The sequence below is a fragment of the Toxotes jaculatrix genome, chromosome 4 (genome assembly GCF_017976425.1).
Source record: "Toxotes jaculatrix isolate fToxJac2 chromosome 4, fToxJac2.pri, whole genome shotgun sequence".
In the NCBI taxonomy this organism is placed as follows: domain Eukaryota; kingdom Metazoa; phylum Chordata; class Actinopteri; family Toxotidae; genus Toxotes; species Toxotes jaculatrix.
In genome coordinates, this window is record NC_054397.1 from 17,286,595 (window position 1) to 17,302,436 (window position 15,842).

The 15,842-nt window shown below is 38.8% G+C and overlaps 3 protein-coding genes across 4 annotated transcripts in view; all 3 read left to right on the plus strand.

Moving 5' to 3' along the window:
- LOC121180672 (CD209 antigen-like protein E) overlaps nucleotides 1-15,842 on the plus strand; it is a 45,474-nt gene that overhangs the window by 10,364 nt on the left and 19,268 nt on the right. The window lies entirely within an intron of this gene.
- Nucleotides 558-6,174, plus strand: LOC121180679 (CD209 antigen-like protein C). Its single transcript, XM_041036289.1, has 7 exons — nucleotides 558-746; nucleotides 1,076-1,165; nucleotides 1,857-1,922; nucleotides 2,705-2,797; nucleotides 4,698-4,840; nucleotides 4,926-5,026; nucleotides 5,220-6,174. The coding sequence occupies exons 1-7, from the start codon at nucleotides 623-625 to the stop codon at nucleotides 5,365-5,367; spliced, it is 765 nt and encodes a 254-aa protein (XP_040892223.1). The 5' UTR covers nucleotides 558-622; the 3' UTR covers nucleotides 5,368-6,174.
- On the plus strand, nucleotides 7,460-14,440 carry LOC121180671 (CD209 antigen-like protein C). The gene is made up of 8 exons (XM_041036270.1): nucleotides 7,460-7,884; nucleotides 8,221-8,310; nucleotides 8,958-9,023; nucleotides 9,803-9,895; nucleotides 10,475-10,537; nucleotides 12,274-12,416; nucleotides 12,498-12,598; nucleotides 12,791-14,440. Exons 1-8 carry the CDS (start codon nucleotides 7,752-7,754, stop codon nucleotides 12,936-12,938), a joined length of 837 nt encoding a protein of 278 aa, XP_040892204.1. The 5' UTR covers nucleotides 7,460-7,751; the 3' UTR covers nucleotides 12,939-14,440.

Here is a 15,842-nt window from a genome sequence, read left to right on the forward strand (position 1 = left end):
TTAGATGCTAAACTGCGTTTCGTTACCCTGTCCTTGTACATGTGTAATGACAATAAAGTTGAATCTAATCTAATCTAATCCTGATGAGAGTCTGTAAATATGAACACATAACCCCCATTCTTCACTCACTGCACTGGCTCTGTGTCTTATCTCGGATCGAGTACAAAATCTTACTGCCCACTTATAAATGCATCACCGGTCTTGCACCACCATATCTTATTAGGCTGGGCCCACTTTCTGCATTATTTAAGCACTGGTTCAGCAGCCCATTCTTCGCCACTTTATCAGTTTTCCTGCATGAGTTCCTGCCATTCTAAAGAGTTACAAAGCACATGAGTTACACCTAAACTCTTGTACAGAGTACATGCTTTATACTCAATTGTGATGTGAGAAAATGAAAAACAACCTGAGAACAACAGGACGGGAAATGTGAACTTTACAGTGGTGAAAACCTTTGGTTGAAGTTCAAGACTGAAAATAATTTACTGCCGAAATGAGGAGGAACAGTGACTTGCTGTGCAAGCTGTCAGAAACACATAAGAGAAAGAAACAGATCACAGATAAGTGCAGCCGCAAAAAAAACTTGGTCAGCAACGGTTCATAACTCTCTGGTCAGTAAAATATGGCAAATGGAGACAATAGAGAGGAATTTGAACTCAAAATGGATGTTTCAGCCAGGAGTGATGTCTTACAGACCTGCTCTGGTGAAGAGGGTGAAGAGGGTGAAGTGACTTCAGCGGTGCCTGGTGAGACAGCACAATTCAACAATTATTTTATAATATTGTTAATAATCTTTGGCAGTTCAAAGAAGCCAACCAGGGCTTCTATAACAGCTTCAGCCACCCCTCATCACTTTTCTCACTGCTCGTTTCAAAATTTCCTGTCCTTCTACCTTGGTACATTATTAATCTGCAACTGAGACATATACATCATTAAAAACATCAGTGCTAGCAGGGAAAAATACACATACCAAAATAGCTTCAGTAAAGGTGCCCAAAGTCAGGCAGTAAATCAAGATGTGTGTATGTGTCAGTTGTGTGTCAGTTCTCAGTCTGTGTTTTTGTTCTGCATGCAGGAGGAAAACTCTACAGACTGGTTGCTGTGAGCTTTGGATTCCTGTGCATCCTACTAGCTGCTCTCAATATTTCTCAGCACCTTGGTCTTTGTGAGTTGCCTCCAATTGCGTATTTTCCCAAGAGCTTTCTGGATATAGCATGAGTTGTATGGCTTTCAGCTGAGTGGCCTGTTCTCTGTCAGGGAGAGACCAGGAGCAAGAGAAGGGTAACGTATCTCTTACAGAGTCCTCTGATTGAAAGTAAACAAGGTCACATAATGGAGAAGCTCAAGTAAGGACACTGACCTGGACACTGAGATCGAGGAAGAATTACTTGTTTCAGCTTCTTCTTTTAATAAATTGGGTTGCATTTCTTCATTCTTCATATTGTTTGCCATTAAAGTGGAGTAAACCCAAGTCACAATGTTCAGTCAGTAGACCTTCTTATTGGCCAAAGCTGTTTCCTTTGACATAATGAAATAGTTGTCTGGTTTGCAGCTGTATGACACATGTGATATAGGTGGCTTTTAAACAATAATGTAAGAAAATGAACTGTAGAGTGTGAAAATAAGCAGCAGCTATTAGTTTCAGTTTCAGTGATTATATGATTATATTGAGTTAGTTCGAAACACATTGTTCTCTTACACAGTCTGCCTGTAGACTCCTTTTAGCACCAGGTGTTTAGTGCAGTGGGATTATCCGACAACACAATGTGTGCACTGCTCGTCAGTGTGACAAACATCTAACAGTAGGTTGAGGGCATGAAATTAATTATTAAAATGTCACACCCCACTTTCTGTAGCAAATACTGAGGCCAGATGTAAAAACCTGACTGAAGAGATAGACAATCTGAAGAGGATCAACTTTGGTAAGTAAAAAAACTACTGCTACAATCATGGCTTGGATCTAAAAGGATGCAAAAACCATTTCCGTTATATATGTTATGGGGGCTGCTGCCAAGAACACGAGGGACAGACCAAAATGGAGAAACCACTAGGTTGACAGATAATGATAATGTCATTTTACTGAATCTAAAGTCACTGGCAGTCCAGAGTCCAGTAAACACAAGCAGGATCCAAGGAGCTAACAGGGGCTCAGATAGAAACACAACCACAGGGACAAGAACACAGCAGGAACAAATTTGGGCAGGAACACACACTCAGACTTGACAGATAAACTGAAAAAGAGACAGGGGATCAGTGATACTTATATACACAAAGGGTAATTGGCCACAGGAGATTCACATTAGGGTGGGGCAGACAATCAACAAAGGCGGGGAAACAAGACAATGACAGGAAGTAGCATAGGACAGATACACAAAATAAAACAGGAAATACTACCAAAGGCAGGAACAGGTGCACAAAAATCAGAATTTCAAACTCTTCAAACAAGAGTTCTCCAAAGCCCAAAAGGTCCATAATGATTTAAACAAAAATCCAAAAAACTTACTGAGGGCTGAACAGACCAGAGAGTCCAGGAAAATAATCCAAAAGGTCCAACAAAGTCCATAACAAGTTCAACAAAAGTCCAAAACAGAGTTCAAACAGACCAAAAGGAGTTCAAACAGCCACCCTAGGGGCTGATCATAACAATATACATAAGTTACAACTCTCTGCTGCAACTGATAGCAGTCTCTTTTTACTCTTTAAGCCATAACTCATAATATGACACAAGAAATAGAGGCCACCCGCAAAAACCTGACCAGAGAAAAAGATGAGCTGAAGATGAAGCTGACTGATTTTGGTAAGTGTGACAATGAATCTGCACCAATAAAAAGGGTTTGTATTTAAGTGGAGTACATACAGTATGTGCACACACACAGATAGATATACTGTCATATATGTATATATATGTGTATATATATACAGTCATGTGAAAAAGAAAGTTAAGCCTCTTTCAGTTCTTTCAATTAGGTAACAACAACCTCAGACAACTACACGACACATTTTACCATGTCATTATTTATTTATTTATTTAAAAAAAAAAAAAAACCTCAGCCAAGTGTGACTGCCTCTATAAAAGCAGTTATAGCAGTGTTAACACACCTAAAACGTTTTTCACACCAGGCTTCTGCATTTTGGCTTAATTGTTGTTGAATAAATAATGACACAGTGAAATCTGTTGTGTGTCTTTGTGTGTGTTAATGTGAACATTAACTGAAGCTCCTGACCTGTATCTGTGTGACTTAATCTATCGCACTGGCTGATCCATGATTGGCAGATTGAACAGCAGGAGAGTTTGATTTGCTGCCTTGTTATGTGCTACTGTCCCAGTCAACTGGTCTTGCCCTGGAAGTGATGCTTGCATATCATAGTTTCTGAAAAAAATCAGATTTGCTTGGCCAAACAGAGACACGCTTCTAAAGGTCCTGTTTGACCGGCGGTTTGAAACTTAAATGGAAAATGGAAAAGGCTGTAGAGACGTACGCCTAACCTGTGGTGTAGATTCATTGCAGAAGTTTTAACCAGGTTTTGGTCTTGTTAGGATATGACTGATAAGTGATAATAAATCATTCATTGATTCTCTCAGTGTCTATGTGACTTGGCTGCAAGCCTGTTCTATATTATCTTTCTGTTCTTTCATGCATAGATTTCTTGTTAATTCTTCTCCATCAGATATTAAACAGTGTAACACACTGTTTACCTGTCACCTGTCACCCACTGATGTCTTTCCTGAGGAGGTCAGACCGTGCAATGCTCAAAGAAATTTCAAAAAACCCAAGGGCTACATCAAGGACTCTACAGGCCTCAGTTAGCATGTGAAATGTTACAGTTCATGACAGTATAATTAGAAAAAGACTGAACAAGTATGGCTTGTTTGGAACAGTTGCCAGGAGAAAGCCTCTGCTCTCTAAAAAGAATGTGGTAGCAAAGTTGCAAAGTTGAATCTGAACAAACGACAAGTCTTCAGGAACAATGTCCTTTGGACAGATGAGACCAAAGTGGAGATATTAACACAAACACCTCATACCAACTGTCAAGTACTGTGGTGGAGACACGATCATTTGGGCTTGTTTTGCAGCCACAGGACCCAGGCACCTTGTAGTCATCGACCATAAACTCCTCAGTATATCAAAGCATTCTAGAGTCAAATGTGAAGACATCTGTCTGACAGCCAAAGCTTGGCCGCAATTGGGTCATGCAACAGGACAACGATCCCAAGGACATCAGAGAATCTGCAACAGAATGGCTGTATCAATGAACTGAAGCAACGCTGTAATGAGGAGTGGGCCAAAATGCCTCCACAACAGTGTGAGAGACTGTTAAAATCACACAGAAAATGATCACCTCAAGTTATTGGTGGTTCTGCAAGGTGTTGATTCATGGGGTGTACTTTTTTTTCTTCTTTTTCACACCTGGCTTCTGCATTTTGGCTTAATTTTTGTTAAATAATGACACGGTGGAATCTGTTGTGTGTCGTTTTGTGTGTGTGTGTGTGTGTGTGTGTGTGTGTGTGTGTGTGTGTGTGTGTGTGTGTGTGTGTGTTTGTAAAAGAGGTGTATGACTTGTAGTGTAAAAGTGTGTAAAACCAGAAACGCACTAAATAAAAGCCTGTTCTACATTATCTTTCTGTTCTTTCGTGCATAGATTTCTTGTTAATTCTTCTCCATCAGATATTAAACATTTGTTTTTCTCATTCACAGTTAACCGTTTACAACAAGGATGGGTATATTTCAGTGGCAGTGTCTATTATATTTCTTCTATCAAGAAAAACTGGGACAAAAGTAGAAATGACTGCCTGCAACGAGGTGCAGACCTGATGATTATCAACAGCAAAGAAGAACAGGTACAGTATGTCTATTTGTGGATAGATTAAAATTTGCTTAAATTCACAAATATGTTTATAATTGTTTGTTTCTGTCTCTAAAAAGGATTTCGCAGCACAAATGAATGATAGCATGTGGATTGGACTCACTGACAGAGAGACAGAAGGGACGTGGAAATGGGTTGATGGGACTCCACTGACAACAAGGTTTGCACATTTTTTTCAGCCTCTTAGCAAAAGCTTTAAATTTTCTTGTGTTAAAAAATGACATCATTGTCAGCAAAAGACTGCCTCTGATACATTACATTTGAACTGATACTGGGCTGCAGTTCAACTTGGCCATTTAAATGTATTTTGGGTTGTGTTCTTCACAACGTATTGTTGGTTTTTTGGTTTTCAGCTTCTGGGCGAGTGGTGAGCCCAACAGCTATGCATCCACGGAAGAAGACTGTGCAGAATTGAGGTATCACAGAACTGTAGAGAGCTGGAATGATAGATCATGTCGCTATCAAATCCCCTGGGTCTGTGAAAAGAAAGTGCTTCCATAACTCAGCCTCCAAACTTATCAGACGTTTATGTAAGACTTTTCTTTCCACTTTGGTCTCGCATCCACAGAAACTCCTGCTCAGATGCACTAAGTAAAGAATAAGGGACAACTTTCCTGTCACCTGATCTCTCACTATGTCGATGCAGCCAATCACGCAATATTGTCACTGATCTGTATTTATTCTTTTAATTTGATCTATGATGAATGGTGTGGGTTAGGTAAGCAAATTATTTCCCCAGTGCAAAAAATTGCTGATCATTTTAGATAACAGGAAGCATTTATCAAGACCAATCAAGTCTCCATTTGCTCTTGTACTATCTAGTGTTACTCCTGTGACCTGACAAAGACAAGATGTTGGCCAATTTGCATGATTTTGAAGAGATTTACCTTTTTTTCTTTGTGTGTCAGTGTGGACTTACAGCTTCAGAAAAAGAACCTGAATATGCTCATGTGGACATGCACATCATAGTAATTGTAAACAGTGTTTTCAGATTTGTCATCTTTGGGTGGATGTTGTGTGGATGTTATGACTGTGGTGCAGGAACGTGGCCACATACTTTCTAACAAAAGGTCACTGCTTTGCTTGGAAAAAAATGAATACAATAATGAAGAGTATAACACACGTTTTGATTGATTGCTAAGTGAATGTTTCCTCATGAGCTGACCTCATACAATGACTGAATTTCAATCTGTTTACCTTTATCATTATATCATTATAAGTAAGATTTTACCTCCATTAAGATAAATCCATTTAACTTTACTTTATGGAAGATTGCTTCAAATAAGGTTTGCTTAATTAACCATTAGAAATGCATACAATTTAAAAAAATAAATAAATAAATAAATTGTAAAATTATCTTTTGTCTGTCTTACTTTAAAATGTTTGCATGTTACAAATATAAATTTACAAGCACAGAAAAACACGATTAGGGCAACAAAAAACAAAACAAAGATGAACAAAACTGTTTTTAAGCACAGGTTTATGACAAACCTGAATTTCTTTAAAGGTATGTACGACTTTGCTTTTCTGAAAGTTGTACATGTGGAAAATACACAACGTATACAACTAATAGTTTATATTTTATTATCCTTTCTATCAGAAGTATAATACAGTACTTCAATGACAAGTTAAATTACTCATATATGTGCATCAAAATCTGCCTCATTTGTTCCACAATATTTCAAATATCTCAAAGGCTGTAACTTCTCCATAATGCCATGTCCTTTAAATTTGTGTTCATTTTATATTTATCTCTTGGTTTCAAATCCTGACCATAGCAGGGGAAAGGTCATGTACTGAGTGCTAGGGGTATGGTCAGTCAAATAAATCACATGATTGGCTGCATTAAACATCTCTGATGCTAATTGCATGTTTGTTTTGAATTATTCTGACACCTCACACGTCTTTCCCACTTTTTATGCCCATGGATAAGAAGTGATTGTTTCAGTGAGACAAACAGAGAGACAGAAAGAAAAGGGAGTGCAAGATCTCACTGTGATAAAGTCAGGAGTGGGTGACGGGAAGCTACAGAGCAAACAGAAATGTTCAGTGCATTTGTTAACTCTAATCATAGCTGTCCAACATAGCTGGCAACCACACACTGCACAGCAGTACATATACTGTAAAAATAGATACAATATGATGATGAATCGTATGCAGATGACCACATGTACATGACAGCAATCCTTTAATCCTTTAAATCCAATTCAGTCCAAAAAAAAGTGTCTGTGAAGTCACTGTAGTGTGAAAGCTCACATGCTCCATCATCATTGCTTGCATTATACTCATTCACCAGCAGGAGGCGGTACGCCCCCAGCACAGGACACTTCCGGAAACCAAGAACGAGCATAATGTCCAATCAAACAGGACTTCAATTTTAAATGAGAGCTGATAGTTCCCGATAGTTCCTGAAAACCACAACAACATTGCAACTGATCCCACCTGTTTAAAGGTCTGGATTAAAAGAGACTTTTTTTTTTGGGGGGGGGGGGGGGGGGGGGGCGCTATTCAGTTGTCTTTTGATTATATCTCTGATTCTCAGAGTCTACATATGGGTCCAAGTCTTTGTAACCTGGTTGTAACAGAATTTGCAAAAAGTGCTTCTATCAGAGTATTTATTGCAATCTCAGGATTTGTAAATGGGTCAGACTGGTGTGACCCATGTACAAATGATAACTGACAAGGAGAAAAATGTGAACTTGACAGTGGTGAAAACCTTTGGTTGAAATTCAAGACTAAAAATAACTTACTAAAGAAATCAGGAAGAACAGTGACTTGCTGTGCAAGCTGTCAGAAACACATAAGATAAAGAAACAGACCACAGATTAGCGCAGCCCTAAGAAAACTTGGTCTGCAACGGTTCATAACTCTCTGGTCAGTAAAATATGGCAAATGGAGACAATAGAGAGGAATTTGAACTCAGAATGGATGGTTTAGCCAGGAGTGATGCCTTACAGACCTGCTCTGTTGAAGAGGGTGAAGAGGGTGAAGAGGGTGAAGCGACTTCAGCGGTGCCTGGTGAGACAGCACAATTCAACAATTATTTTATAATATTGTTAATAATCTTTGGCAGTCCAAAGAAGCTAACCAGGGCTTCTATAACAGATTTAGCCACCCCTCATCACTTTTCTCACTGCTTGTTTCAAAATTTCCTGTCCTTCTACCTTGGTACATTATTAATCTGCAACTGAGACATATACATCATAAAAAACATCAGTGTTAGCAGGGAAAAATACACATGCCAAAATAGCTTCAGTGCTGGCTAAAGGTGCCCAGAGTCAGGCAGTAAATCAAGATGTGTGTATGTGTCAGTTGTGTGTCAGTTCTCAGTCTGTGTTTTTGTTCTGCATGCAGGAGGAAAACTCTACAGACTGGTTGCTGTGAGCTTTGGATTCCTGTGCATCCTACAAGCTGCTCTCAATATTTCTCTGCGCCTTGGTCTTTGTGAGTTGCCTCTAATTGCTTCTTTTCCAGTGATCACTTGTCCCAAGAGCTTTCTGGATATAGCATGAGTTGTATGGCTCTCAGCTGAGTGGCCTGTTCTCTGTCAGGGAGGGACCAGCAGGTTGAGGTATGCGTGTGCCTCTCTGAGACATTGCACATTGCAGCAGAGTGTCACTGTACAAGGTCACATAAGCTCAAGTAAGGACACTGACCTGGACACTGAGATCGAGGAAGAATTACTTGTTTCAGCTTCTTCTTTTAATGAATTGGGTTGCATTTCTTCTTTCTTCATATTGTTTGCCATTAAAGTGGAGTAAACCCAAGTCACAATGTTCAGTCAGTAGACCTTCTTATTGGCCAGTAAAGCTGTAGTTTCCTTTGACATAATGAAACAGTTGTCTGGTTTGCAGCTGTATGTAAGCTCTTAAGCAATAATGTAAGGAAATGAACTGTAGAGTCTGAAACAGTTCGAAACACATTGTTCTCTTACACAGTCTGCCTGTAGACTCCTTTTAGCACCAGGTGTTTAGTGCAGTGGGATTATCCGACAACACAATGTGTGCACTGCTTGTCAGTATGACAAACATCTAACAGTAGGTTGAGGGCATGAAATTAATTATTAAAATGTCACACCCCACTTTCTGTAGCAAATACTGAGGCCAGATGTAAAAACCTGACTGAAGAGATAGACAATCTGAAGAGGATCAACTTTGGTAAGTAAAAAACTACTGCTACAATCATGGCTTGGATCTAAAAGGATGCAAAAACCATTTCCGTTATATATGTTATGGGGGCTGCTGCCAAGAACACGAGGGACAGACCAAAATGCAGAAACCACTAGATTGACAGATAATGATAATGTCATTTTACTGAATCTAAAGTCACTGGCAGTCCAGAATCCAGTAAACACAAGCAGGATCCAAGGAGCTTACAGGGGCTCAGATAGAAACACAACCACAGGGACAATAACACAGCAGGGACAAATTTGGGCAGGAACTCAGACTCAGATTTGACTACAGACAAACTGACAAAGAGACAAGCGATCAGTGATACTTATATACACAAAGGGTAATTGGCCACAGGTGATTCACATTAGGGTGGGGCAGACAATCAACAAAGGTGGGGAAACAAGACAATGACAGGAAGTAGCGTAGGACAGATACACAAAATAAAACAGGAAATACTACCAAAGGCAGGAACAGGTGCACAAAAATCAGAATTTCAAACTCTTCAAACAGGAGTTCTCCAAAGCCCAAAAGGTCCATAATGATTTAAACAAAAATCCAAAAAACTTACTGAGGGCTGAACAGACCAGAGAGTCCAGGAAAATAATCCAAAAGGTCCAACAAAGTCCATAACAAGTTCAACAAAAGTCCAAAACAGAGTTCAAACAGACCGGAAGGAGTTCAAACAGCCACCCTAGGGGCTGATCATAACCATATACAGTTACAACTCTCTGCTGCAGCTGATAGATCTCTTTTTACTCTTTAAGCCATAACTCATAATATGACACAAGAAATAGAGGCCACCCGCTACAACCTGACCAGAGAAAAAGATGAGCTGAAGAGGAACCTGACTGATTTTGGTAAGTGTGACAATGAATCTGCACCAATAAAAAGGGTTTGTATTTAAGTGGAATACATACAGTATGTGCACACACACAGATAGATATACTGTCATATATGTATATATATGTGTATATATATACAGTCATGTGAAAAAGAAAGTTAAGCCTCTTTCAGTTCTTTCAATTAGGTAACAACAACCTCAGACAACTACACAACACATTTTACCATGTCATTATTTATTTATTTAAAAAACAAACAAACAAACAAACAAAAAACCCTCAGCCAAGTGTGACCGCCTCTATAAAAGCAGTTATAGCAGTGTTAACACATCTAAAACGTTTTTCACACCAGGCTTCTGCATTTTGGCTTAATTGTTGATGAATAAATAATGACACAGTGAAATCTGTTGTGTGTCTTTGTGTGTGTGTGTGTGTGTGTGTGTGTGTGTGTGTGTGTGTGTGTGTGTGTGTGTGTGTGTGTGTGTGTGTGTGTGTTTGTAAAAAGCTTGTAGTGTAAAATTGCTTTGAGTGAAAAGTGCCAGAAATGCCCTAAATAAATTCAGTCCATATACCATATACCATTTACCATTTACATAGAGGCCAGATACAAAGTCCTGACTGAAGAAAGAGATGAGCTGAAGAGGAAGCTGACTGATTTAGGTAAGTGTGAAGATGAATCTGCACCAATAACAAAGGTTTGTATTCAAAGTGGAGTATGTTGATGTGAACATTAACTGAAGCTCCTGACCTGTATCTGTGTGACTTTATCTTTCGCACTGGCTGATCCATGATTGGCAGATCGAACAGCAGGAGAGTTTGATTTGCTGCCTTGTTATGTGCTACTGTCCCAGTCAACTGGTCTTGCCCTGGAAGTGATGCTTGCATATCATAGTGTCTGAAAAAAATCAGATTTGCTTGGCCAAACAGAGACACGCTTCTAAAGGTCCTGTTTGACCGGCGGTTTGAAACTTAAATGGAAAACGGAAAAGGCTGTAGAGACGTACGCCTAACCTGTGGTGTAGATTCATTGCAGAAGTTTTAACCAGGTTTTGATCTTGTTAGGATATGACTGATAAGTGATAATAAATCATTCATTGATTCTCTCAATGTCTATGTGACTTGGCTGCAAGCCTGTTCTATATTATCTTTCTGTTCTTTCATGCATAGATTTCTTGTTAATTCTTCAGATATTAAACAGTGTAACACACTGTTTACCTGTCACCTGTCACCCACTGATGTCTTTCCTGAGGAGGAAAGACATCAGCAATGATTTTAGAGAAGCAATTGTTGCTGCCCATCAGTCTTGGAGGGGTTATAAGGCCATTTCCAAACAATCTGAAGTCCATCAAGGTATAGTGAGAAAGTTGATTCATATGTAGGAAACATTCAAAACAGTTACTAATTTTCCCAGGAGTGGACATCCCAGCAAATTCATACCAAGGTCAGACCGTGCAATGCTCAGAGAAATTTCAATAAACCCAAGGGCTACATCAAGGACTCTACAGGCCTCAGTTAGCATGTGAAATGTTACAGTTCATGACAGTATAATTAGAAAAAGACTGAACAAGTATGGCTTGTTTGGAACAGTTGCCAGGAGAAAGCCTCTGCTCTCTAAAAAGAATGTGGTAGCAAAGTTGCAAAGTTGAATCTGAACAAACGACAAGTCTTCAGGAACAATGTCCTTTGGACAGATGAGACCAAAGTGGAGATATTAGCACAAACACCTCATACCAACTGTCAAGTACTGTGGTGGAGACATGATCGTTTGTGCTTGTTTTGCAGCCACAGGACCCAGGCACCTTGTAGTCATTGACCATAAACTCCTCAGTATATCAAAGCATTCTAGAGTCAAATGTGAAGACATCTGTCTGACAGCCAAAGCTTGGCCGCAATTGGGTCATGCAACATGACAACGATTTTAAGGACATCAGAAAATCTGCAAAAGAATGGCTGTAAAAGAAAAGAATCAAGGTGTTGGAATAGTCAGGTCAAAGTCCAGACCTCAACCTGGTTGAAATGTTGTAGCAGGAGCCTAAGAGAGCTGTGCATAAACAAATGCCCTCAAACATCAATGAACTGAAGCAACGTTGTAAAGAAGAATGGGCCAAAATTCCTCCACAACAGTATGAGAGACTGCTAAAATCGCACAGAAAATGATCACCTCAAGTTATTAGTGGTTCTGCAAGGTGTTGATTCATGGTATGTACTTAGTTTTTCACACCTGGCTTCTGCATTTTGGCTTAATTTTTGTTAAATAAATAATGACATGTAAAAGTGTGTAAAACCAGAAATGCACTAAATAAAACCCTGTTCTATATTATCTTTCTGTTCTTTCATGCATAGATTTCTTGTTAATTCTTCATCAGATATTAAACATTTGTTTTTCTCATTCACAGTTAACCGTTTACAACAAGGATGGGTATATTTCAGTGGCAGTGTCTATTATATTTCTTCTATCAATAAAAACTGGGAAGAAAGTAGAAATGACTGCCTGCAACGAGGTGCAGACCTGATGATTATCAACAGCAAAGAAGAACAGGTACAGTATGTCTATTTGTGGATAGATTAAAATTTGCTTAAATTCAAAAATATGTTTATAATTGTTTCTGTCTATAAAAAGGATTTCGCAGAACAAGTGAAGGATAGAATGTGGATTGGACTCACTGACAGAGAGACAGAAGGGATGTGGAAATGGGTTGATGGGACTCCACTGACAACAAGGTTTGCACATTTTTTTCAGCCTCTCAGCAAAAGCTTTAAATTTTCTTGTGTTAAAAAATGACATCATAGTCAACAAAAGACTGCCTCTGATACATTACATTTGAACTGATACTGCGTTGCAGTTCGACTTGGCCATTCAAATGTATTTTGGGTTGTGTTCTTCACAAAGTATTGTTTGTGTTTGGGTTTCAGCTACTGGGCGAGTGGTGAGCCCAACAGCTTTGAATCCAGAGAAGAAGACTGTGTAGAATTGAAGTATTACGGAACTGTAGAGAGCTGGAATGATAGACCATGTGACGAACAAATCCTGTGGGTCTGTGAAAAGAAAGTGCTTCCATAACTCAGCCTCCAAACTTATCACACGTTTATGTTCGACTCAGGACAATACCTTTTTCTTTTTAAACAAGTGTCAGTGAAACTACATCCATACTAAGACAGCTACAATGAAAAACACCTATTTTTCTTTCCACTTTGGTCTCGCATCCACAGTAAGCCCACATTATTCATGTGGAAAATGATGCATTTGGGAGGGGAAATTATCTTTTCAGATATAATAACAAATTCCTGCACAGATGCACTTGTGGCGGCGCAAACATTTTGCTGCGGCCCGGAGGCTATACTCCTTAACGAAATTTCGCCTGTACTTCTGTGCAAGTGACAATAAAGTTCCTATCCTATCCTAAGTAAAGAATAAGGGACAACTTTCCTGTCACCTGATCTCTCACCATGTCGATGCTGCCAATCACGCAATGTTGTCACTGATCTGTATTTATTCTTTTAGTTTGATCTATGAGCAATGGTGATGGGTTAGACAAGCAAATTATTTCCCCAGTGCAAAAATTGCTGATCACTTTACATAACAGGAAGATTTATCAAGACCAATCAAGTCTCCATTTTATGCTCTTGTACTATCCAGTGTTACTCCTGTGACCTGACAAAGAAATCTACCTGTCTGTCCCATTCCTTACAAGATGTTGGCTGTTTTGCATGATTTTGAAGAGATTTACCTTTTTTTCTTTGTGTGTCAGTGTGGACTTACAGCTTCAGAAAAAGAACCTGAATATGCTCATGTGGACATGCACATCATTTTAATTGTAAACAGTGTTTTCAGATTTGTCATCTTTGGGTGGATGTTATGACTGTGGTGCAGGAACGTGGCCACATACATTCTAACAAAAGTCCAACTAAAGTCACTGCTTTGCTTGGAAAAAAATGAAGAATAAGGTGATGTAAGGCAATGGTGATGGGTTAGACAAGCAAATTATTTCCCCAGTGCAAAAAATTGCTGATAATTTTAGATAACAGGAAGCATTTATCAAGACCAATCAAGTCTCCATTTGCTCTTGTACTATCTAGTGTTACTCCTGTGACCTGACAAAGACAAGATGTTGGCCAATTTGCATGATTTTGAAGAGATTTACCTTTTTTTCTTTGTGTGTCAGTGTGGACTTACAGCTTCAGAAAAAGAACCTGAATATGCTCATGTGGACATGCACATCATAGTAATTGTAAACAGTGTTTTCAGATTTGTCATCTTTGGGTGGATGTTGTGTGGATGTTATGACTGTGGTGCAGGAACGTGGCCACATACTTTCTAACAAAAGGTCACTGCTTTGCTTGGAAAAAAATGAATACAATAATGAAGAGTATAACACACGTTTTGATTGATTGCTAAGTGAATGTTTCCTCATGAGCTGACCTCATACAATGACTGAATTTCAATCTGTTTACCTTTATCATTATATCATTATAAGTAAGATTTTACCTCCATTAAGATAAATCCATTTAACTTTACTTTATGGAAGATTGCTTCAAATAAGGTTTGCTTAATTAACCATTAGAAATGCATACAATTTAAAAAAATAAATAAATAAATAAATTGTAAAATTATCTTTTGTCTGTCTTACTTTAAAATGTTTGCATGTTACAAATATAAATTTACAAGCACAGAAAAACACGATTAGGGCAACAAAAAACAAAACAAAGATGAACAAAACTGTTTTCAAGCACAGGTTTATGACAAACCTGAATTTCTTTAAAGGTATGTACGACTTTGCTTTTCTGAAAGTTGTACATGTGGAAAATACACAACGTATACAACTAATAGTTTATATTTTATTATCCTTTCTATCAGAAGTATAATACAGTACTTCAATGACAAGTTAAATTACTCATATATGTGCATAAAAATCTGCCTCATTTGTTCCACAATATTTCAAATATCTCAAAGGCTGTAACTTCTCCATAATGCCATGTCCTTTAAATTTGTGTTCATTTGATATTTATCTCTTGGTTTCAAATCCTGACCATAGCAGGGGAAAGATCATGTACTGAGTGCTAGGGGCATGGTCAGTCAAATAAATCACATGATTGGCTGCATTAAACATCTCTGATGCTAATTGCATGTTTGTTTTGAATTATTCTGACACCTCACACGTCTTTCCCACTTTTTATGCCCATGGATAAGAAGTGATTGTTTCAGTGAGACAAACAAAGAGACAGAAAGAAAAGGGAGTGCAAGATCTCACTGTGATAAAGTCAGGAGTGGGTGACGGGAAGCTACAGAGCAAACAGAAATGTTCAGTGCATTTATTAACTAATCATAGCTGTCCAACATAGCTGGCAACCACACACTGCACAGCAGTACACATACTGTAAAAATAGATACAATATGATGAATTGTATGCAGATGACCACATGCACATGACAGCAATCCTTTAAATCCAGTTCAGTCCAAAAAAAGGTGTCTGTGAAGTCACTGTAGTGTGAAAGCTCACATGCTCCATCATCATTGCTTGCATTATACTCATTCACCAGCAGGAGGCGGTACGCCCCCAGCACAAGACAACAAAGAACGAGCATAATGTCTAATCAAACAGGACTTCAATTTTAAATGAGAGCTGATAGTTCCTGATAGTTCCTGAAAACCACAACAACATTGCAACTGATCCCACCTGTTTAAAGGTCTGGATTAAAAGAGACTTTTTTTGGGGGGGGGGGGGGGGGGGGGGGGGGGGGCGCTGTTCAGTTGTCTTTTGATTATATCTCTGATTCTCAGAGTCTACATATGGGTCCAAGTCTTTGTAACCTGGTTGTAACAGAATTTGCAAAAAGTGCTTCAGAGTATTTATTGCAATCTCAGGATTTGTACATGGGTCAGACTGGTGTGACCCATGTACAAATGATAACTGACAAGGAGAAAAATGTGAACTTTACAGTGGTGAAAACCTTTGGTTGAAATTCA